The sequence below is a fragment of the Enoplosus armatus genome, chromosome 1, assembly GCF_043641665.1.
Source record: "Enoplosus armatus isolate fEnoArm2 chromosome 1, fEnoArm2.hap1, whole genome shotgun sequence".
Taxonomy (NCBI): domain Eukaryota; kingdom Metazoa; phylum Chordata; class Actinopteri; order Centrarchiformes; family Enoplosidae; genus Enoplosus; species Enoplosus armatus.
Window position 1 is genome coordinate 21,532,531 of NC_092180.1, and position 25,680 is coordinate 21,558,210.

The 25,680-nt window shown below is 41.5% G+C and overlaps 1 protein-coding gene across 2 annotated transcripts in view; it reads left to right on the plus strand.

The window, feature by feature from the left end:
- Positions 1-22,791, plus strand: part of insyn1 (inhibitory synaptic factor 1) — a 41,535-nt gene extending 18,744 nt beyond the window's left edge. Inside the window, exons 2-4 of one of the 2 annotated variants that reach the window (XM_070910293.1) lie at positions 21,900-22,146; positions 22,201-22,437; positions 22,486-22,791. In XM_070910293.1, the coding sequence (XP_070766394.1) occupies positions 21,900-22,146; positions 22,201-22,437; positions 22,486-22,724 (723 nt within the window). In that variant the 3' untranslated portion in view covers positions 22,725-22,791. Of the gene's footprint in view, positions 1-21,899 lie in introns of both variants that reach the window. The other variant, XM_070910285.1, reaches the window with a different exon arrangement.
- The last annotated feature ends 2,889 nt before the right edge of the window (positions 22,792-25,680 follow it).

Consider the following 25,680-nt stretch of genomic DNA (forward strand, 5'->3'; position numbering starts at 1 on the left):
CAGGTCGGCTCGGCTCTGTTCTCTCAGAGTTGGAAGGGTGAGTCCTGTTCCTTATTTTTTATTGGTTAAATTTAGACCGGTGTCCTACGCTGCAGATAGAATACTAATCAGGCCAGCATGAAGCCAAAGAGAGAGCAGCAAGAGACTTCACTCCTGTATTCCTCCTCCATTTCTACTGCATTAAAGCTTCCAGGCTTTCAGGACAGTGTACTACTGGAGTAACCCTAGCCATAATTTTAACCCCTAGCCCAGAGATTTGTTGACTATTTCTCACACAATTCGGAGCAGCATTTGAAAAAAGGCATTTTAGTGACACATTAAAGTCACTTAAGGGGATGCCGATTTTCACCACCGGACTATCCAAATAAAGTGTGACCCATTAAATGAATATTTCATATGCATCTTTCAGAGACTCTGCAAACATTACATATTATTTATTGTTCCGCTCACATACTTTTGATTTCCGTCCATTTTAAGAGTGAATGCTTTTGTGCCCAATCACTCTTTTGTTTGACTATATAAATTATTGAGTGGGTACAGTATATTCACATACATAATTGAAAAGTCTGAGTTGCAGATGGAAAACATTGTGTATTTCTCAATCGATCATAGTTCATAATATGTGCAGTTTTATTCTGATATGAACAAACTTTGCTGATATAGACAACATTTTTACAACATTATACAACAGGCTTTAGTTGTGATCTGGCAGCTCTTATGATGTCAATCAAATACGGCATGTTGCAATCTTTGATTTTTAATAACATGCAGCGACACATGGATAATTCATGCTCCCTTAAGTGCTTGCATGGGAAGCTTTTTTTCTGGCGATTACGAGCGAGCATGTCCGACTGTAACTGCTCGTTTCTGACCAATATTTCTGTTCAACATCGATAACACAGCTCTTGTCCAAAGATTACAGGAAAAACTAGAGTAACATTTGTGGCTGACCGAGCACACCAACCCCCATCTTGCTCAGTCTCCTTTTTTTTTGTTTTTTTTTTTGCTCTGGAAATGAGAGCAGATGCCAAATGAAACCACTAAGCAGAGCAGTACTGAAATAAGAAATAGCTGTAACCGGGACACACTGGGTGAATATTTAGAGCAATGTACATATTTTAGCATGCCATTTCATGACATTCCAGGTCAAAGCGGCTCTCGCCTGTGCCGGCGCTGATTTAACTCCAGGTTTGAGGGCACGTGTATGTAAAACCAGAGTAGGGTAGTGCCAAGTAAGCACTGTTGACAATGTGTGTTGTTTTTCTGAGAGACAGGGCATGGGTTACATCAAAGGGCATGGTCTCTGGCTCCTGCTGTCTCTTTCTCCCAGTCTCTGTCGTTCTTTTTATCATGCTCTTAGTCCTTGAACTCCCCTGAGTCAATAGAGATACCCCTCTCTGGGGTCTAAAGTCAGGGGGCTAGGGAGACAGTACCCAAGTGTCAGCACTACATTTGCTTCGGCCTTGGAGAGAAAAAGAAGGGTTAGGAAGGTTGGAATAAGGGCGAGACGAGGGAGCTAAAGATGGAGAAGGAGGGAGATTTGGGGTGCTTCATCATCTACAGTGACAACTGCACACAGAGGGAAGCAAAGTACATGTCCACTTACAATCTGCAACCTTATCCAGCAGGCTGCCAGCTAGCGGTCACCTCGCAGACGTCTGGCCAAGCCCATCTATTAACCCAGAACAGCTGGCCACTTTCCAGCTTGAACGACCGTGCTTTTAATTGTGCTCGTGTTCTGGGGGGTGGGGGGAAGGAATGTGTGTGGGGTTGCTACGATTACATTTACATTTTGATCATTACCAAAGAGTCTCGCCTCACAGGATCACTGCTTAAAAGACAGTGTGACAACAATCCATAGACAGAACACCTGCCGTCATTAAAATGTAATCTTTTTTTGTGGAAAAAAACCCATAAAATTATGTTTAATTTTGTCTTTTTTTTACTTTAATAACCTTGACCCCTGCAAACACACACACATACACTCACACACACCTCAACTGCTGAATCCTGTTGATGCTGCAGAATGCGTCGGCATCTACATAATACAACAAAACTAATTTCCCTGTCTCCTGCTGTTCTTGAGTCCTGAGAAGATGAAAATATTCATTGCTGTTGTCCTGAACACAGCATAATCATCTAGGATTTATGCTTCCAGCTTGTATCAAATTAATTGTGCATGGAGTGAGGAGGGTCGAGAGAATATCTCACAGCAACGGATTTCACCATGTCATCACACAATTGCATAAAGGGAAACTATATTCCTTGTTTTCGTCTTTTTCATCCCAGCAAGGTCCACACAGCCGCTGCCTCCACTAGAATACAGAATGCAGTGCACAAAGACGATGTGGAGGCATATTAGCTGATTTCCAGGCTTGTCCGCATGGCGTGGAGACTGATGGTATGCACTGCATTTACATTGAAATGGATATCCAAGCCAACATATGATGAGACTTCTGCCTTAGGATTATCCCATGGCTTTGAAGTCTTCTGTTGGTGGTGTGGTTACTTCTGCCTAAACACTTAAGTCACGTGGTGAAACCTGTCAGGAATTATTAATGGAAGTCTACCCTTTTTAATGGATAGCGAAAATACGCAAATCTGTGATGTTACATGTTTTGGTTTCAGAAGGGATTTTATGGAGGTATATCACAGTTGTTGGGTCCAGAAAATCCAAATTTGGGCCATGGCACAGAGCTTGAGTGCTCCTGAGGTGTGTTGAGCAAATTGAGGTTTTCCTTTTGTCTTCGATACCATCTCATTTGCTCTGGAGCCGGCATCTACAGAATAATAGAACGGCATCATAATTAAGGCACTTCTACTCTGAGCTATGGAGCTGACCTTTGAAACACTCTTTGTCATCTTATTATTGTCAGAGTTATTATTATCACCCTCTTTCCATGAATTACGTATTTCTTTTTAGTTGCTCTCATTTATAGCCATGTAGACAGAACTAGTGTCTCGATGGAAATACTTAAGTTTAGTGTGATGGAGCCAATGGTGGTTCAATGCATCTCTGGAGCGCTGTTAGCCGATGATGAACAATGTCTTAACACAGTTCATAAGTTTGAATATGTGGGGCAAAGGATTCATTGCTCTGACATGATAACAGCTTTGTGACCTTAATTAAAAGGGATGAGAAGGTTCCATAAGCATGTGTGATCTTCATATTGGAGCTGTTCTGTATAAGTATAATATTCTATTGTTGGCCAGGGGTAGAGCTGCCTTCGAGGAGCTGCACATTCAGTATGTTTCTCAAAGGTATTAGATAAGGAAAGGCGTATTGGGTATAATTTGTTATTGCTTCCCTCTTCTCGAAAAAAACGTAATCAGCAGGCCTCCAGGAGAGGCTCTAGATTGGTGTCAACCATCCAAGTCCTTCAAATTCAACAACAAAATCACCACCCTACAGAATGACACATGTAAGCATTTTCTGATCTGAAGCCCCTATCAACAGGATTACTTTGTTTGTCAGTGTCTTCCAAAACTGTTAGAAATACATCTGTTGATCTGGCAAGGCTTTAGTTAAGGTTCGGTTAGGTTTAGGCACAAAACAACTTTGTTAAGGAAAGTCCACAGTAGAAGTACTTGGTTAAGGTTAGAAAAACATCTTGATTTGGGTTTTAAAAAAGAGGGTTAGGGGACCTTCTGTGTTACATTTACAATAATAACCACATGGTTAAGGTTATGGAACAATCATTGTTAAAAGAAAGCTGTATAGACTGGTCGTGGGATATGGGACACAAACAGCGCTCTGCGTGTTCATCCACAGACAGGAGTCATAATTGCTACAACGGCTTGAGTGCTTTGTCACTTCAACCTAAACATATTTTGTTTTTGGGCATTTGCTGAATGGGAGGATGGTCTCATACTATAGTATGGCTTACCGGAAAAGCAATGAGGGATAAAGGTTCAAACTATTCAGATTTGCTGTTTGCTGTCTTTGAAACTCATAACTGCCATCACCACCTCATAAACTTGCACTACACTATTGACTGTACAGGTCAAGACATATCATGATGTCACATGAAAGTCATGCAAAGCAGACAAAGTAAAGCCAGTGCCACATGATAAGAAGAATGACCAAGTCATCATAAAGAAATGGACAGTGTAGAAATAAAAGAGTGGAAATAGAGGACCGTGCCACATTCATAAGCCCAGAAAAAGGGAGGGGTTGACAGTAAACCCTGTAAATCCATTTGGTTTTTCAGACATGGAAGGAGAACGGAACTGACAATAGCTTGAGGGGCCAGTGCTCCATGGACTGAATACCAGAGCGGAGGAGAGGAAAAATAAATAAAGAATGTGTCACCTAGTGGGAGGAGGCACCGAGGCAGGATCTGTCAGAACTCTGCTGCTGTCTGCAGATTAGATCTGGGGCTATTTAAAGAGGGAGAGCATGCCAAAGCCCCCGACGCCAGTGTCCACACTGCACCCGCCGCCACTCTGACATCATTGGCAGCCATCACCTTGTGACAAAAAACATGAAGCATAAATGATGGCTACAAAGGGGGCGTGGGGGGGGGCGCGACTGACCTAATCACGTTGCACTTTCTCTGCATCCGTGTAGATTCACCGCATAAAAGCCAAGGTCACACGAGAGGGAATTTGCCTGATGACATCAGAGATGCAGTCAGAGCTGCGGTACACATTTCTAAGGGTTATTGTAGGCCTATAAATAAAACTCTATAACCCTGAGGTTAGACGTATGAGCTGCCATCAGAATAATCACTGTTTCCCATCAGGATCAAAGTAGCATGAGCCAGCCTGGCATGTGCTTTACATGTATCTGTTGTGCGCGTGTGACAGTGTTTTTATTTAAGAGGGGAAAAAAGAGCTAGTGATTGATACATGTGTTTGCGTGGGTGTATCTGCCAGGAGATATGAGATTGGCTGTGTGTACGGGAGCGTGTGCGCATATACTGTAGTTTTGTGGGTGCCTATTGTGGATGTGTTCTTGTGTGAGTGCTTGTTGTTTGTTTTCTGTCCTCCCGCAGTAGATTGATTAGATAGAATGCTGTTGGCGAGGCCCCGCAGTGTGTTTGGTCACATCACTCTGACTGTCGGTGATGTTTCTCTTCTCAAATAAAGCAACATTAGCCCAGTCATGTTTGCCTCCCAAACATGAGCCAAGGATGATGAAGCTATGTGCACTACCAAACTGCAAGGCCTCATTTACCCCGTGATACCTTCTCCCTTTCCCGCTCCATCTCGCTCTTGCACTCCTGTCTCGCTCTCTTCCTCCAGGCTGCAGCAGACTGACTCTGCTACAGACTGAGTCATTCTGAGCCAGTCAGTTATCTCTCCATCCAGCCCTCAGATTTCACCACTCCTTTTGTTGTCATCAATCAAAGCTTGGCTGCTAGAGAGAGAGGGAGAAACCCTGAAAAGTGTCAAAACAGTGGCCAACTAAGGACTTGCACTTGTAGGTTAGCGCCGCATTTACGCATGGACACAGAATCCATGGATTATTAATGTGGGCCCCTTTTCAAATGTTTCCAGGAACCTTGTAGAAAAGCGAGGAGCTTGCATCAGAAGGTGCCTTGGCGAAACACCGGTTATTGCATCATGCAGACTTGCAAACAGGCACTAGGTTTGGAGGAGGCGATGTGTTGGCAGGCGGAGCATATAGGGGAGAGGGTCATGGAGAAACGCAGGTGAAGACAAAGAAGCGAGGGAGGCTGAGTCGCAGAGATCCTCACAAATGTTCCCCACAGATGGCTCGATGAAGCCTCCGTGCTATACCTCTACCTGCTAATTACATGCTGCGCCTGACTTCACACTTTCTCTTCCCTACCAATGCCAACTTTATTGAAAAGATGAATATACTTTACATGGAACAGTACATCTCCATTCTTCACTCCTTCCAATTTGTGTCAACAGCACCGTACAATGGGCCCACTTTTATGGACTGGCAATTTAAAGCGTGAAAGCGAGAGATGAAGTGAGAGGAGAAAAGGATGGAAAATTGCCTCTCCTGTCCTTCACCTTCACTGTACATTGCTTATTTGTCTGTGGTAATTGGCCCTTTTAATGTTCCTAGAGAATGCAGGTAGAAAACCCCACTGTGTTATGTGTCTTTTTTATTTTTTTCTAACAAGACAGCAGAGCAGAATGTAGCGGATGGGAGGAAATCTATGCACGTTACAATGGACTATATTCCGGGTTGGCCACCATGGACTTCCCATTTACATCTACTATATATGAGCTTGACAACTGGCTTTAGTAAAATGCAAATTAACTGAGTTAACCATGATATTTCTAGTGATTATGTATACTGAAGAAGGACAACCACCCCTTCCCCTACAGTGGGAACAAGAACTATCAAAAATAAGTCCAGAAAGTAGTAGAGCAATATTAATAGTGCACTAAAATACTGCCCTAGTTAAGCAGAATTCTTTCTCTCACTTTGGTGAGATTTGTTTACCAGGCTCCTCTTGCCGGAAGGGCTTGTGTGAGTGAGGTAGCGCTTCTCCACACACCACCATGTTTCCCTGCCAACTCTGCAACCTATAATTATCAAGAGACAAACACACACACACACACACACACACACATTAGAACACAAATCAAGAGAATTGCTGGGAGGAAAATATGTTGTGGTATTGCTCTGAGGGGAACATATATGTATTCTCTGAAGATTTCAGGCAAGTAATCAATATGTTTTTGAGCTTATGAGTAATATTTCAATATGTAATTAAAGGAGCTGATCCATGCACATTGACTAATTGTTCTCGCTATGAGATGGATGATGAAATCCATCCAAAAAAAAAAATAATATGGAGAGAAAAAGAGAGCAGCTTCTTAATGGGGAGCCGCGCCAGCACATCTGGATTTTGATGACTAATTTCACATTCAAAGGCTGTATTTTACATGGGAATTATGTATGCATGTGAATTATTAAGTTCAGTCTTGCTCTGAGAGAATAAAACCTTGGGTCAAGCATAAATGGAAAGAGCATATGTTAAATGCACAAATAAATACGGGAGAATTTGTGTTTGGATGCAAAGAGAACAGATCAGTGAGGCAGTATTTTGCAGTCCTTACTTGCTTAGGTTTAATTATATGTGACATTTTAGCATTGCAATCAAAATAGTACATTGCTGTGAGGGTTCTTATAGCATTCAAAGTACAGTCACTGTGGACCTTATGAAAATGCAGCAAATGCCTGACTAGCTTGCAAGTGCACATTCTGTGTTAGGGCTCTCAATATTATTCCCTCGCTGGGGAACGCTTGTTCAATAACATAATACCGATGATCAGAATTCAGCTTACTCCCCTCAGAGATGAGACACTAAATGCTTTATTGATAACTCTGACGGCCCATTGGTGGTTGACGGCTGACATCCCACATCATCACAGTCTGCTCGTATCAACCTGGAATACACAAAGATTAGATCGCGCCCCAATACCCTCACCATCTGCCCCCACCAGTCGCCAGTGTAAGTTTCTACCTCACACTCAGGAGCGTCATTCTGTTTCATAGCTCATCTCACTACTTACTCTAACACAGCCAAGCTAAAAATAGGCGAAGAGTTCAGATAATGACAAAGAAGGTCATTGCCGGCCTGGCTATCTCCGCAAGGTCTGGCAAGGAGCCGGCTGATTGTTCATTTCTATTGTAAGCGACGTCAGACTGTTAGGAAGACGTTATCCACACATTACGGGGAGATGTGTTGACATCTGTCACCCTGATGATTGATTGCCTGAAGGAGATTCTTCAGTTTGCTACATTTTGGTTGCTGTTTTACAAGATGCAATGTGTGGGTGGGTGGACAGGAGAGCGTCTATAAATAGAGAAGCCGGCGATGGCGAGGTAGTGATGGAGGCAGGTATGTGTGGCAGCCAGATGGTGCCTTGTGGGGAATGTCTCCCGGTGATTTTGTTTGCAAATAGGTCTCTGTAAAGTCGCCGGCTCCTCTCCTCCAACTTGCCTGCTGTTATAGGCAGAGCTTTAGGAACTGCCATATCTGATAAAGGTGCTGCAGACTCAAAGATGTCCTGCCGCTTGCCAGAGAGAGAAAGAGTGAAAGTGACGCACTGTGACAGGTTTTGTCACTCTCTGAGGCGACCGCCCTACAGATTGTCACAGATAGAAATGGCAGCACCCTGGAAGCAATGACAATATTGTTTTGAGGAAAAGAAGTAGGAGAGCAAGCGATGCCAATATCTATGGCCTACTTCAGCACGAAGGTGGGGGAAGGATGAGAGTGCCATCATTTAAAATCTTTGTTGTCACTTCCCATAACCGCATGTGTAGGTCTCATGACGAATGGAGTTCTCTCTGCAGTGTATAAATAACTTCAGATCGGGACGATATTTGTAGTATATGAAGAGCTACTCATTAATCAAAATTATGTTCCCAGCAACTTGCACAACAATCAATATTTACTCAACTACCTAAATGTACCCTAAAGTACATTACATAGACTACTGGTCATTATAGGATTGGATAATATAAAAAAATTCTCTTTAAAAGCTCATTCAATTTAAATGTGAGGACTTAAGTGTTAATTACACCTATTTTGTCTAATAATGACTGACTGTAAGTCCACTAAACTACATTTGTGCTAGACACTGGTACAACTTTCTCTACAGCCGTCCCGTGTGACTGAGGAGAGACGCTCTGTGGTGCGCTCGGATTTTATAACTATGACCAGGACGCACACTTTCCCTGTGTGGAACTCACAACACAGATGATGTCAAAGGCATGCAAACGTGTGTCTTACAGGTAAAACAAGAGACTTATCTAGGCTAATATGGGAGTTCATTGCGGGTGGCTGCTCTGCAGTTGCCCTGACCGGACACTGACTGGGCAGGGGAGTCGAGTCCATGCGTCAGATTGGAGCGCCGAGTGATTCGGGGACAGCCCTAATGTGCACATGAACAGTTCTATTATAAATAAAAAGTCAGGGTGATTTCACGGAGATATGGGCACATTTTCTGGTTCGTAACTGCTAGCACCACACCAGATAAAGCTCATTTGGGTGTAAACGCTCAAACAAACATTTAACCAGTACACAAATTCAATCTCCAATTATTTTCTTAATAGAGCAGCTACAGGTTTTTTATCTCTTGAAGCCTTCACTACTTAGGGTTCTCTTGTTCTCCCATCTGAAGCTCAGGAGAAACAGGCTAAGGATTAAATGTATGTCTAAGATAATAGGATTAAGGATTTTTTTTCATTTTTACTGTGGAAGTTTATATTTACTGAATGAAGTGTGTCTTTATGAGGCTACATCTGTCAATATCAATATTTTACTTTTGGAATTGTTTTAAAGTTGAGTGCAACTTAAAAAGTCAATAATGCCTTGGGATAATGCATCACTGTAAATGGGACCCTATGATAGCATATCGGTAACCAGGGTAAGATAAAAGAGACTGCTTATTTTAAACGGCTCACTCCTCCAGACAGTGAGTCACAGTCACAGGCCTGAGGGCGAAAATGCTTTGTTGATGAGAGGTCAGAGGAGACCTGTTCAAGCTAACACAGAGGCCACAAGTAAGTGCTTAATGCATCAGCAGTGTGAAAAGAGGCATCTAAGAATAAATGTTGACCATCAAGCCTTCGAAGTGTGGAAGGCCTGCGACAGGAGTGATGCCGGGTTCCACTTCTGTTGCCTAAATGCCTCTCTGGGCCTCAGTGACAGCCATACCATTAAATAGGGGAATTACAGAATCTCAGGGTTTGTTGTCACATGGAGATAACAGGTCAGTGTCACCATCAGTAAAAATTGAAGGTGATGTGCTTGCATGGAATGATTCTCTTGGTACAAACTGTAGTGGTTGCCTTACTAACAGCTGAGGATGTTTTGAATGCCACAATGTATTATGCAACCTTGCTGCTGACCAAATGCATCTCTTCATGGCCACAGTCTTTCAGCAGGTTAATGCACCATGTGACTAAGCGTGTATCATTTCAAGATTATTCCAGCTGAGCAGGAAGGAGGGGACTGAAAATATCTGTCCATATAAATCTGTCTCTACGTGTATATAAAGCCCTTACCGTACAGCACATCATCCCCTACTGACATGGTGTGGTTCATGAGGAATAATGTTGCTGCAAACATCGGGATAAACCATTGTCTGAAAGTACAACAAAAAGACAAAGAAGATGGAGCAGGAATGAAATAGCTATAGATAAATAAAACAAATTTTAAAAAAGGTCTACTGCCACCATAAGCAGTAAAGAGAAGGTTAAAATAAAAATAAATTGCATAAATGTTTTTTTCTTCCCTGAGCCTCAATGTTTTCACTTCAGCATGGTAGATTTGGTTGGTAATGATATATGGGTTCACACAATAAAAGAAAATGGGAGCACACTCCCATTAAGATAAGCACTGCAGGCCAAGGAAACCTAGAAATGCCAGTGGCATATTGATTGCATGCCCTGTATTAATATTAGGGTTAGCTGCTGCTCTCTCTGCCGGACATTTCATCCAGCCGTGGCCCGACAACAATGAGCAGCAATGAAAACTAACCCCAAGTTTTAACCAAATATAAAAGGGAACAAGTGCTTAAAAGCTGAAAAGACAGCTGTAGTCTATTGAAATGCACAGCAGGGCAAAGTTGATGGTGGAGAAGTCTTTTTTGTTTTAGATGATTTAACTGTTTTAGCTCAATGTTTATTTGTTATGTATAACCAGTGTTGTTGGTTACTTGGTTATCATGTCTGTAATTATCAGTTCTCTACTGTCTAAGTCCAGACTGTTAGCTCGTGGATATTATAGAAGATGTTGTGGTATTATGGCTCTTTGTAAGTAAACGTAGATGTGACTCTGTGTAACAACACAGTGTGCAATGATGAGTATTTGACATTGATTATGATCAATAATCACATATATATTAATAATAAGAATAATTTTTATCTATATTGCACTTTTCAAGCTTAAGCACAAAGTGCTTTCCAGATTAAAGGATTTACAGAATGAAAATTAAAAGATCTGACCCATGTAAACCTAAAATTAGGAACATTAAAGCACATATACCAAGCAGCACTGAGACCACACATTAATAGACACAAGTGCAAGTGCAATGAAATAAATAAGTTCATATATATAAATAAGTAAAATGTGGATAAGATACACAATCTCATATAAAGAAGGTCAAATTTAAGTAAAGGAAATGCATCAACAAATGAGATGCAAATATAGGAGATGTTAGGAGATGAGATGTTCCGAGGTGCAGGATTTATACTTTCTGTTGCTGATGGATATATCTTACTTTATCAGACTATATGAGTTATATATGTGAACAAGTACAGATGCTACACAGTAAACCAGTGCAGTTACAGCCAGGCACAGCAGATTCATGGCTGACGTTTGAATGGAAGGAGGGACATGCTCACATAATTTACAATAGCCTTTATTGCATCTGATGCAGGACAGCAGATGTGGCCTGTATGTTGAATAGTTTAGGTAACATGGTATTAGTACATTCTACATGCTCATTCACTGCACACTACACAGCATGTGTACATACATGCAGATATATTTTGGTACATAATGCAGAGACTGTCCTGACCAGAAAACCAACAGCATTGGTTGTTCAAATGCTCCAAACAAACCTCCCTCCATGTTTTCCTGACAAGTGACCTTTTGAGGTTATGGGTGTAATGACTGTCCTTTCTCTCTAGCAAAGGTAGACATAGTGTGAAGTTGTTGCCTCCACAAAAAGGCTAAGGAAGGAGTTTGGGGAGGATAGCTGACAAAGTACATGACTTTGAGACCACGTTTTACATCCAGTCTCCTACCAGCAGTCAGTGTTGCAGGTTCTTGACCATGAAGGGGATCCTTCCTCTACTTTCATTTGTAATCCTTAAGATTTTCATGAGCTCAAACCCCATTTCAAACAGTTAGGGAAATTCAAGTTATTTAGGTATGACCTATTTTGGAAGACTGCGTTTCACAAAACTTAGTTCTGTTGATGCCTTTTGAAAACCTAAATTGATTTGCCTTTGAACTGACTTGAAGGTTTTACTTCTTCTTCTTCAGTATAGTCAGAGTTTTCTAGCAGCTAACACCGTGCAGCTATAGGAACCTGCAGCGTAAGGCACTTATGCACCACATAGCAATGGTGGCGGCTGCTTGCTGAAGACAAACAGCGACCGTATGCACAGTTGACAGTGTGAAGCTGACACTGAACTCGACACAAATGATGTCAACAAAGAAACCATCTGTAATGTTATTAACACAGAGCAACAAAACAACCCCTTCGTGTACTTAGCTAGAAGAAGTGTGTCCAAGTGTTCGCAGCAACTGTGACTTGTTGACATAAGTGACAGTAATGTCAACCACTGAAAACAGTCTAGCAGCTGGCATGGATGATACCTGAGTGATTAACACCAAGCTGCACGGCAGAGTCGTCCAGTTTTACAAATCCACATATCTGAACCTCCACCAGCAGACTGTATACATTCCTTTTTATAATCACCACCAACAGAGCTGATCGATCTAAATGCAGAATGTTGTAGGGAAAACTGTAAAACCATGCTCTCTCCTGATGACAATATAAGCCTTCGGGGTAGTTTTTTTGCACCTTGGTGTGTTATTTCAGATTTTTGGGGGTGTGTAAATCCATTTACACCCCTGGAATTGTGACACAACACTCAGAACTGCCGCATAGAAACTGTCATTAGGCGATATCATCTGTCCCCAGCCCCAAGAAGACAGACAGTGATAGGAGCCATAACAGGAATTTTGGAAAGAAGGATTTTTAATTACAAAAAGGGAGCAGGTGATAGCTTTTGCATGGTAACTCTAGACATGGATCATTTCTCACACCACCATAAATAGAACTCTCAGTCTTGTTGGCTGAAGGGAGTGGATACTGCAAAATATTTTGCTGAGTGGGGGGTTTGCACTTTCATCTTCACTTATGATAAAGGCACTGATGGCTGCGGGTGACTGTGTATGAGTGATAATGCGTCTGTATGTGAGGGAGGTGCAAATCAACTCTGATGTAGTAACAAAGAAGTTTTATTGTAGGCTATATTTTTTGAGGATATGAATATGTTCCTCACCGATACAAAAGTGGAACAAAGCTGACAACGAGACCCTAAAAAGCTGTGTAAGTTAAATGTGAAAATAAGTTTGGATAAAGAAGATCATTTTCCTGGCAATCAGTCTTGCGCCTGCTTCCTGGCCGTCTCCCCTCTTTCATCCCTCTATCTCTCCATCCATCCTTCATCTTTTATATGCTCGTTCTTTGAATAACTTTAAAATGGAGGTGTATTACAAGTTACAATAGATGTTTATTTCAATTAGAGTAACATAAATGTAAATCTTTGTATTTGTCCCCATTACATGTGCCTGAGACGCACATTTTTTGCCAGTGTTTGTGCCATATAACATCTCAATTTTTTAACTACTACTATTGCTGCTGCTGCTGCTTTTATAGGTCACTGCCTCTCCACAACAATATAGGGCCAATAAACAACCCAAACCTCAAGAAGCACTCAAAGCTATTATGCCAACACAATAACTTGTATGACATGTACATATTTAATTTTCTATACACACCATCTGATGATGCAATAAGGCTTTGACAGCCCAGAAGAATGGTTTACATTATGCAGTGATATTTTTATGTACTCACATGTTTACAGCAGTTTTTAGTGCCTATTTACTTCTATAGTAAGAATGATGTGAGGCATTGTTATTGTAACAAATAAACTTTAACTACTGTGATAATCTTCATACATTTCCCCAACAACACTCAAAGTATTATTAGTCATCAGCACAAAATAGGATAGCCATGTAGCTGTGGAACTGTACTTTTTTTTTTCAGGGTAGACTTGCTGCTTATCTGCTTACTGCTTTGGCCTGTGGACAAACTGGCAGTGGGAAGTGTCAGGGTGAGGGATTTACTGCTGCATTGGGCTGAGCCGGTTCCTGTAGAGTTCTATTCTCCCTCCTGCCAGTGAGATTCTCCCCCTTTTTTTTTCCAGTATAGGTCAACTACATTTACCCTCCAACCCACCACACACACACACACACACACACACACACACACACACACACACACATAAACACACAAATAAACACATTGTTTTGTTTTCTTTTTCTGAAGCAGTATTACCCAGCCAACTCCAACCAGTATTGAAAATGCTTCTTTCTCTTTCTGCCGCGCTCTGACGAACTGCAATCACTTTAGACCTTCTTCATAAAGATGTTGTTAATGAAAAGTCATTAAAATGGGTCAGTGTGGCCTGCTTTGCACTCACACGCACACCTTTTTTTCCTCGTATGTGACCAGCGTGACCTGACAGTACTCAGGCCTAATCCGAGTGCTATCTCAGGGAAGCAGACAGACTGTGGAGCCCCGTAGCGTGGCACTACCATCTTTCTCTGGTCATTACCAGCGCTAGGCCTCTCAACACGGATAGAAGCAATGAAGGAGAACCTCAATAAATGATCAGGGTGGTCTGCCAGCACCGACGCATGCTGCATCTGCTGCCTCCCTGTTTCTGGAAGACAGAGTTCCCATCTTCCTCCCTCACTGATTGTACAACCCATAACCTCTTCAGCATAATAGTATAAACCTTCCAAATTTGCTATACAGCAGGTGTATGAGTCTGCCCAGTCTAATGACCTGAATTTGGCTAAGGAAGTGGTTGATTTCCCAAGTCTCGAGGACTGCAGAAGCCCACCTCTTCTAAAGCCCCAAAGGGATAAATGAGGCCCATTATGCAGTGAAGTTTGTAATGATGCTTTTGATTAGTGAGTTGTCAGGAGGTATTGGCCCTACGCTCATCACAGCGTTGTTTAGCACTTTGAGGCCTCCATAAAGATGTGTTTTTTGAGAAAAGATGAAAAAGCAGGGGGCATGTGCCTAATGAAGTCTCAGGCTTATAGCCCCTCTCATGACAGGATAATTACGCCAAATGCTTCCAGCGCACACTTCAAAGGACACTTCATCCCTGTGCTAACACCACGCAACACATCTCACCAATCAAGATGGCCTGACCGAAATCAGGTCCCTCTGGCTTGTCTATAATGTCTCCCGCCCACAGACCCACTGGACCTCTGCAGAGTCAACCGCATTAGGATCACAACCGCACTTGGTGTAATTGAGGTGCCAGGAATTTGTCTTTCTGATGCTGCTGCAGAAAAAAAAAATGACAAGTTAGTCCCATAGTATGTAAAAGGATGTCACATGTAGTGCCAATGAAGAGAGCAAATATACAGAAGCAGAGTGAGCGCCAAAATTCGGACACATGCAAACACTTGTCATCTGAGTCGCATCCCATCAGTTAAGTGGCCCCATCTTTCACGTGGATATGCTTTAAAGGGAGGATGAAGGTATAATAAGTGTAGCGTACATTCTTCTGAATTTACTTAAGTTCATACAATTTGTGTCAGTTTGGGAAATGGGATTTTGAAGCGTAGCTGTAAAGATGTGCAGCTATATTCAAGTGACAGTCCACACAAAATCTCTTTATTTTTACATGGAGTGAGTCTGAAACGCTCACTTCCTGTAAGCTTGAAATGTGGCTGTAAGTAAGTCTGTAGTTTTCACTGTCTTAAAGAACAAACGCTGTGGTCAAGTTGAAATCACAGATGGATTTCAGTGTTTTCACAGCAGAAAGAAAGCATCGCAATGTCAATTTTCTGTCTCCCGGAGTATAATTAATTACTCTGCTGTCCATCCATGCGCTCAGTATGTTTCAAACACTCATATTTCTTAACAAAACATGTCAAAATACTCTGCTTCTGTCTCCGTCTTCATACTCGACCTTGCTGAGATTACAAGCAGGCATGTGCGTTGGTCTGTGTGCGTCAGTCAGCGCACCCACCTCCTGCTTCACAAATCTGCCCTGAGCTTTCATGTAATGTGACCCAAGCTTTCGAGCCAACAGTGCTGTGCAGTTATTGCAACACTCTGCATGTTGTTCACATACAGCTGGGTACGTAACAAGAAATTCAAAATGCTCCGAAAACGCTGTTTCATCCAATAGTGAATACGATGTCTGGGGGAGATTGCCCACGTTTACGAGTCACTGGACAATTTTTCTAGTGAATCCAGTAAATACGTTCTTTCAGAGTAAGTCGGGGATGATAAATTAGCTTCTGGGGAATAAGATAAACCATATCACCACAATGTGAGTGGCTTGGTTACTCCTCTCTTCATGTCTTGAGGAGAATTAAATTGAGGGGAAATAAGCATGGCTACAGAGTAAAGAGGAGCTGCAAAACTGAATTAAAACAATATTTGCGAGCGTTTTACTCATGAAGCCAGCATGCAAGGCTATTGTGATAATTGCTGAGACTTCCTAACTGGCATAAACCGCTTCCAGCGCTAGAAGTGCTGCACAGGGGCAGGCTGGAAATCTATTGTGACATGTTGAGAAAAGAAATAACACTTAGATGTGTTTGAATGGCTCCACTGAACACATTTTAGATTTTCCCATGAAAAAAGCAAAGCCATGCTAGACGGTGGATGCTGCATAATTAACAAACAAGCGCTGCAAACTTCTCTCAGTCTACTTGGAAAATGACTCCTGGAAGAACGGGTGGCACAGGAACAGATGGAGAGAGGCCACTTGAACACAGCGTAATGAAGCGATCCACAGAAAATTCACTCATACAGCGTGCATTTCAAATGAACCCAGTGAGGGTGTTATGTCTCATTTATTTTGGTAACTCACACCTGATGTATTTTTTTACATATGTACAGACAGCATTGCTACAGATGCCATATTTCAAAGCTGTTTTTTATTTGCTGATATATACTAGAATATGTGAAATGGCACAAACTTGGAAAACATGATATTCGGGTCATTAGAAGCATGTTAAAGATGCACTTTTACATAATTTACGTATATAAGACTTGCAAAGGATGGCAGTCTCCATCTGTTTATTAGGCAGCTAACAAAAATCTTTTCGTACAGAAAGTCATCAATGCACATCAAAACAAGCTATTCCAGTTAAACATCTGTTTACAGATCAACAGAGTGATTAGAACATGTGGTAAATACCCCCTCCTCATCAGAGGCAATATTACACCCAAATTTTCACATTTGTTGATTTTGACCTCAGCCTGTATTTTTCAACAACACATTTAACTAATGTTCCAGTACATTTTCAATTAGCATTAACAGAGGACAGGCGCTCACTTGGGGGAAAGGAAACAGGTACCCACTCGCAATAAATAAATCATGATACCAGGTGGAGTTGAATATCAGAGAGAAGGACTGTTGTAATGATAGTGGACAGTACAGAATCTATTTCCCAAATCACCACTCCACCAGAGAAGAGGCTCTTCGGAGAGTTTTTACATTACTGACCATCACTCTGTGTTAGATTATCTTTGCCTGTCTTTTCCATCATTGTACCTTTCTGTCACAGACAAGGCTCCAAGTGCCCTCTTTCACTCTGACCCTCAATTACCCAGCCCAATCATCTCAGACAGGTGTTGAGGTACAGTAATAAACCCTTGCCTGATGCTGCCGAGGCAACCTCTCTTTTAAAGCACCTCTGAGAGCTCTGAAATGACTGAACTCTGTGTTGATCAGGTGCTGTGACCACAGTTGACTCGTGGCTGCCGGCTGATAGTGTGCAGTGAAAGAGAAAGAAACATTTTCAATACCACTTATTGCTCTGTATAGACTGCGTAAACAAGTGCTTAGTTTTGGCTGGACAATCCTGCTTCAAAAAATCCCCAAACAATGTGTTTATTGCTATAATTTGTGTGCTAATCATTCACACACAGAATCATAGATATTGTTATATTCATCATCATAGTTTTTAGTAGCTTCCACTAGACACCATTTACAGTAAAGGTAGTACGTTAAGTTGTCAGTGGAGGCATTGAGAGAAAATTAAAGACTAAAGATAAACTTGAATCCCCAGCACTTATATCCACGCTTATACTATACATTACTGCTTAACTGTGTTGCAAATTGAGTCTTTTCATATCCACAAGGATATGCCATTACTGCATCATAAACTTGGTGGAGAAGTAGCACCATAAAGTCCATGGGGGATACACAGCCTATCTCCAGAGCTACAAGCTGCATATTCAGAATGTTAAGCAAACAAAACAAAGTAGAAGTCAAAAAATACTTAGCTATATTTACTATGAACTAGTATTTAACCAATAGACCTACATTTCGCGCACAGTTTGAAGCTATCATAACATCAGTCAGTTTAAACCTGTAACTCTGTTTTCTGTCTTCCCACACAGGTGTTTCCAAATATTCTGGCTGATTAGACTCATGCGCACAGGACCATTAAGTGTTGGTACAGCAAACATGAGCTTTTTATTGCATGGAGAATGAGCATTGGATTAATTCTGTTTACTGACGCTATGTTCGGCTAATTTCTGTTTCTGGGGTTAAAATCTGTTATTTCATAGTTGCACTATTGGACCTACTATAGGATGATCTCAAAAAGACATTTGATCCTCTTTACTGATGTGCAGATCTGATGGTGTTCCTCTGTAAAGCGTTTCATTGTTAAGTCACATAATTACTTTTGCCTTCTATCTTTGACTCTTGTGGATTTTCATAATGCGTTTTCTATTTTAAACACATTGTGCGCATTGTTAATGACTGGTTCCTGATGTGTTCATTCATCCTTTGTGCTAAAGCAATCTGCTCCTCCAATTCACTCCATAGCTCCTTCATCACACATTCTCTGACTGGAAGAAAAAGCAGAGACTAGTGTTCATTGTTGCTGCATAGAGCATGTGCTGCATTGTGACCTAGAAAGATTCAGTGGAACCCTTCGAGCTGAGACACTTATCAAGCTAAATTAGCCTACATACTGCAGGCAGGGGTCAAGCTAACCAGCGGTGGAAGCGGGCACAGCTTACCGTTAACACTCTGGATTTCATTTTAGAAACGGAAAATGAGCAGGGTCACCATCCACTGCAGAGGAACAGCAACATGCAGGTGATGGTCGGCAATCGGAAACTTTACTACTTACAGTTCCTTTTAACTTTCCTTTAAAATATCACAGTAGTGTCTGTGTTTAAACTCTTTTAAATAAAAAACTAAATGAGATTTATTCAAAATGACTTTTTGCTCATAGCAATAACTGCTAACCAACCAATAGTCTGCATTGGTGTCATGGCAGGCTTCTTAACTCATTGATTAAATTAAGTCCCTCGCTCAAGTTGTGTAATAAAGTACACAAAGCAATTCAGCCTCCTCTGGGCCTGAGAAACGTCTTACATTAACAACTCCGTGGGTAAAAAGTCGGCAAATCACACAGCAAACAGGTTGAGTAATTCAAGGATTAGGGGATTCACACATCCCAATTCCCTCCGGGCAGTCTGCCAATAGAGAAGCACGGTCCAGGTACTCATGAGGCGTACGATGCCACAACTGGCAGATCTGCAGAGAAGCTCATTGACAGATGAGCCAATGCCATGCATGCAGACATGTACAGCCAGACTCAAATGCAGGTGGTGTGACTTAACCGTATAAAATGTCTCTGAGAAAAGGATTCAGGAGCTATATGAAATGCAGTAGTATGGAGAATAGCAGCATCTAGTCGTCCTTCATACTCTCTTTTACTTAGATTTGTAGCTGGTAATGTAAATCAGCGTTCTTATTTTTAATTCAAGGACTTAGTGAGCAAATGTGTGTTTGATTCAAATCATCATCTTGAAATATTTGCACAAGATCATCAAGCTGATGGATGTCAGCTGGCATGTTTGCTGTGGAGATCACCTGAGCTTTTGGTGAGCACATGAGCAGAACAGTGCTCTATTGCATTTAGAGTCTGAGACTCACCATTTCTCTTTTTAAAGTTGGACGGAGGGTGAATGAGGATTTTAATTCTACATGCAGGGATAAGACTCTGTGTTGTTGATACAACCGTACTCATTTGTAGTCATAAGAGCCAGACAGAAGCAAACACTGCAAATAATTATGGAGGCGGAAGAAAAAGGATCATGTTCCACAAATCTCAGGGTAAAACTACACTATATTTGCTGTTCAGCTGCAATTATGTAGCAAACTCACATGTGCATGTTCTAAAATAAACTTTTGGAGTTCAAACCACTGGGCTTAATTGCTGAATGGTTTGGGGAAATATATCATTTACAAACTGCATGAATGCTGAGTGTTTTCATTTTATAATAGATTGTTGTTGAGAGCAGAACATGCTGATTGAAGGTGCTAAAATGTCAAGTATAGAGGGCTTGGATTTTTAGGTGTTGTCAGCAAACCAGTGTGATTTCAGCTGAAGTGCTTTCTATTCATCAAACACTCAACACTGTGGCTGCTGATGACAGAAGCATTGAGGTTAATTTTGAGGTAACAAAAAATCAAATGCTTTTACGAGATACATTTCCATGCAGTGGGTGAACAACACGTGAGTTAAAATATATTTCAGTGCACAAGCATCAAAAGCACCGGGTTAAGTGTACCATAAAGCTATATGTCTGTGTATCCTGGTAGCTAGCAGTACAACAAAATGAATCAGCCAATGGACTGAGGATGTGCAGCTTTCAACACTCATCTAAGAGGATTCTTCAGTTCCTCTCTCTCTCTCTCAGAGCTGAAGAAGCCTCTTTGATGAGTCATGACACGTCTTCAATGCTACAACCTCATTCCGGTGGATATTTAATTTTGTCTTGATGTAGCATAAATAATTTACAACACCTGTCCACAGGAGGCTTTGGCGGAAATAAAAACAATTTCAAAACCATGAACAAACAATTACGGATTTATGGATGAAAAGTAGTGCAACGGCAAGCTGTAAAGGCAAACACATCTATTAGCAGCTGTGAATAAATCTTAGCTTTTGTTAAACCTGCCTCTGGGGGGTAAATCAGTGGGATGTAAAGCATCTGGAAATTTCATGTAATGTAGTATTGGGTAACCTGTCACAGAGATTTATATTAAGTGAGTTTCACAATTAGTACTTTCGGTTAAATTTCTTCCACACTTTTCCAACTTTTGTCATTAAAGTGAGTATTTACGTACTTTATGTGTGAAGAGGAAGATCAGCAAATGTGTTGAGTGCATTTCCTCTTTCATAAAACATTTGCAAAGCCAATTTTTAACTATTTTAATTTCTGCATTTTTTACATCCCTGTTATCCAGCTTACAGTCTTCTAATTCACTTCCTTTTCTGGTGAATTGCAGCATATCTCGGCGTGTTACTGCCACCTGTTCATGACCAATAGTGTGACAACATTGTTAAGACTGTTGCATGCACACGCACATGTATGTCGTCCTTGTGCGCATGCAAATAACAAAAGGGGTCCCACTCATCGAAAAACAGCTCCATCACACTCTAAAACTCAAGGAACCAAGTAATGCAGTGTTGGTGTGAAGAGTCCTTTGTTTTGTTGTCATGTAAAAATCACACCAGCTATGCATGTGCTGTGTATGTAAACACAAAGTACAGCTGAGGCTCATGGGAATATCATTACTTTTGCAGGTAGGACTATATGGTCATAAGCCAAAGTACTTAAAATTTAGACCTGATGATGACACTATATGGAAAGTGAAGGCATCACCAAAGTTCATCCTGAAGGGGACATGAATGTCTGTACCAGATTCCATGACAATCCATCCAATAGTTGTCGAGATACTCAGAATCACAAATGTCAACCTCATGGTAGCACAAGAGGAAAAGTCAGGTCAATAGGATTCATCCTCTGGGGAACATGGATATCTGTACAAAATTCCATAGCAATCCACCCAGTAGTTGTTCAAATATTTCAGTCTGGACCAAAGTGGTGGACCGTCTGATCAACAGACATTTCCATCCATAGAGCTATGCTACTAACTTCAAAAGAAATATATATAAAAAATATCTGTATCTGAATGAAATCTCTATTCTCTGATTCTCTAGCTCTAATTCACTTTTGGCCAAAGATTTGCTTCCATACAATATCTCATCAGTTCTCTCTCTCATGCTGTCCCTTTTCTACTGCAGGTGGTGGGTCAGATAGATAAACTAACGTCCGACTTTGACTTTGACCTGGAGCCAGATGACTGGACAGTGGCCACAGCCAGCAGCACGTCCAGCAGTGAGCGGGGTTTGGGAGAAGCCTTCAGGTTGGACTTCCTCAATGCAGATGTGCTTTCTGATAGCTGGGAGTTCTGCAGCTACCTGGAGGCCGCTGGTGCCGCTGCCCGCAGACCTGGTGAGCAACCAGGAGATTCTCGACCGGAGATGGGCCGCGGGACCATCCCCACCCAGACGCAGACCCCCACCCCGCCCCCCACCACTGCCTCAGTCTACTCCCAGATGAATGGTGGGCTGCCCATCCCCAACGGGCCCCGCATTATTACTCCGGATTCATCCAGCGAGGAGGCAAGCAGCTCCACACACAGCCACAAGACTTCCCGTACCTCTGGCACAAGAGAAAGAGTCCGCTTCAGTGACAAAATTCTGTACCATGCATTGTGCTGTGATGATGACGAGGAGGAGGAGGAGGAGCAAGAGGACTTACAGGAGGACAAGAGTGGCAGTGCTACCCCAGATAGTGATAGTGAACCCAGTCTCCTGTCGAGCTCAGTTGCCCCCAAACGTTCTTCCTCTGAGCACTCACTCCTCCATAACTGTCTGGACCCTTCCTATGTCTCCTCGCCAGTGAAGGGGATGACGGGAGCTCACACACTATCCAGGAAAGGTCTCTTAAACCCCGGCTGCCGCAAAAAACTGTTACGAAATAGCAGCACACAAACTGTCTCTGACAAGAGCACCCAAACTGTACTGCCCTATATTCCAACCAAACAGAAAACAAAGGACCACTGAGAAAGCCCTAAGTTTATCATAATTCTCATGAAGAGGACTGTGCATTATTTAATATTAAATACATAGCTCATAGATTAATACACAAATAAATTAATTACTAAATAAATAAATGATATATGGGAAATCACTCGACTACCTAAAGTTATTCTGAGGCTCAGGGAAAACACGATGAAATGAAGCAAAGCAAAGCAGATCATTAAGATTACTGGTGGACCAAAAGGTTAGTGCCTGTTCTAATGTTAAAAAGATAAAGTGAATGGATTCCCTATGTGTAATCATTTGAAATACTGGCATCGATTATAAAAGCAATCATTTTTATTCTGGAACATTTTAAGTGTTCAAAATTGGAGGTGAAGTATGAAGAGGTCCTTTCCCCTCCTCATACAATAATATAAGTCACAAAAAAGGAAAAAAAAAATGCTTGTTCCTATAATGTGGATACAAAACGCTGCACATTCTGTACTCTGAATCTGTATAAACATTGTCTTTTTTCATGTTCCAGTTATTTCAAATGTCAAGGGGGTTGTTGCTTTCAGCGGGGTAATGTATCAAGATGCACATGTCAAGCCTCTTCCTCTCTTTGATGTCAACAAACAACTTTGAGCGAAGAGCCAGAAAACAACACTATTTACCTGCCCTTGGTTTTATAAATCGTCTCAATGTGATCTCGTCTTGGTCTGCTGCAAAGGCTGAAACATAGAAACACGAGAGTGGCAGGCAGAATAACACACACACACACACACACACACACACACACACACATATATATATATATATATAAAGTAATTGGAGAATGCGGTCCACAAAAGTGACATTTCCAATTTCTTCTCTTCATCCACGCCTTGCTGTGACATCATTAGACCTAGGATCCGAGCTGAATAGCAGTCCACAAAAAAGTTCTAAAGGTTTTGTCTCTCCATTCAGTTTCCCAGTGGGGAATTGAACTCAGCAGAGCAGCATTTTATTCACAGGGCTAACGCCAATAGCCATTCCTGATCAATATGTTAGAGGGAGGTTGCAGTGAGAGGTCTCTCTGCTGAGCATGCATACCACTCTCCTGGGATCTGTGAACAAAAACTCACAGTCAGACCTATTTACTTACACTGAGTGAAACAAAAAATTAGAACTGTGGCCCTAAATAACTGACATTTCAAAAAATGTGCGCCCAGGATTGAGTGAGTGAGTGGAAAGCGAGAGTGCTCCTGTTCAAAGATTTTTCTCTTTTTTTTTTACAGAGCAATAATCTACCCCGGGAAACGGCTTTGTGAGCCTGCTCCCCTGGTCCCCTCACCCTTGCTTTCCTAATGTTGTGTTTTCCAGTTTGAAAAGAAAAAAAGTCAAATGTCATCTTAAAGAGGAAAATCCTTGCTGACTCCTGACCTTCAAGCCTCTGATCACCTAACGTGGACTTAACCTTCCGCAGAAGGCAGAGATGGTCGTAGAATCGTATTCATTCAGTAGAAAGATATTTTACTAATATATTCAGTGCTTCTGTGTGTCTTCACAGAGATGCAGGTAGTTGAACACACTGTGAAATATTCTAATCTTTATATGCCATCTTGTTTTTACATCCAAATCAGAGGCTTTTTGTTGTTGAAACTACTCTTTATGTGATTATTTTATTCTTTTAGTGGAACCAACAACTCAATTTATCATTAAAATATTTCACTAAATTCAGTTGTAGTCTGCAGAAATGTTCTCAAATGATCTAATCAAATCTCATCAAAGCAATATAGTGGAATCAACAACAACATAAAGTATAAATGCTGCTACTGTTAACCAAATCATTTCAATCTCCTTGTATTTTTGGAAAAATTGACAAAAGCAATTAGTGTTGAAAATGTGACTTAAAATAAGCTTGGTTACTATTCAAAGAATTACATGCTAATTCTGTTGAGAATTGCAGATGCCAGCACTGGTAATCTGGGCATGCTGTATTTCAGTCACTCTCTGCTTCGATGATGGCAGTATTCCACAACTGCACTGGCCACTGCAACACTGTAGATTATTAGGTGCTCTGGAGAAGCCGACCTCTTTGTTTTTGTTTGTGTGTGTGTGTGTGTGTCTAACAGTTATTGCATAGTGCACTGCTTAGGGGAATTACAGCTGTGCTGTTCAGGCAGCATCAAGCCTCAAGAGCCCGATATAAGGGAAGCAGAGTGAGCAATTTCGCACCAGGCAGCTTGCTGAAAGCCGCGCGAGCATCAATTAGCCTGAAGCTACATATACATGCATATTCTAGAAGTTATTTTGTGACTTCTTTTTTCTTTCTGGTCTTGTAACATTTTCCTTTTGCTTTGCTCTGGCTCAGTTAATCCCAAGTACCTGTGAAGAAAGAGCCACTGAAGAGAGATCAATGGCTCACTCCCCAAAGCATTGGCTGCCATTTCCCTGCTAGATTGGGGACCAACAGGTCATCACAGCCATTAGCATAAACAAACAAAGCTATGCCGCCACACAGGCAAGGCATCAATTACAGGAAAACAAACTAAGCCCTTATTGTGATGCCTATACACCCGCCAGATATTACAATGTGAAGGGGGACTTTTTTTCCTTTTCCAGTCTACAGATTTTATAAGTCATATCTGCGACGAAATCACCTCCTTCAAATATAGAGCTGTTTGGCACTGGCACAGAATACATTATCATTGGGGACAGATTTGAGATATTTGGACAAAACATTAGCAACGTCTCTTTTGCCAACAGGCTCATTATTCATCTCTAATAGGGCAGAGCTTTGTCCTCGGTTCTCTGTAGGACAAGGATGGGAGGCATCCAAAGGTTATGAAAACCTGAGCACACTGATGCCAAATCATCTGCCATACCAGGAAGATCACTTTGTGATGCCGCTGCATACAAAACAGATGTGGTACATTTGTGTACGTGTGTGTATGTGTCTTCACATTGTGCAAGGAGATGAGCGCTATTTTCTGAATTATACATCACCTCATGTTTA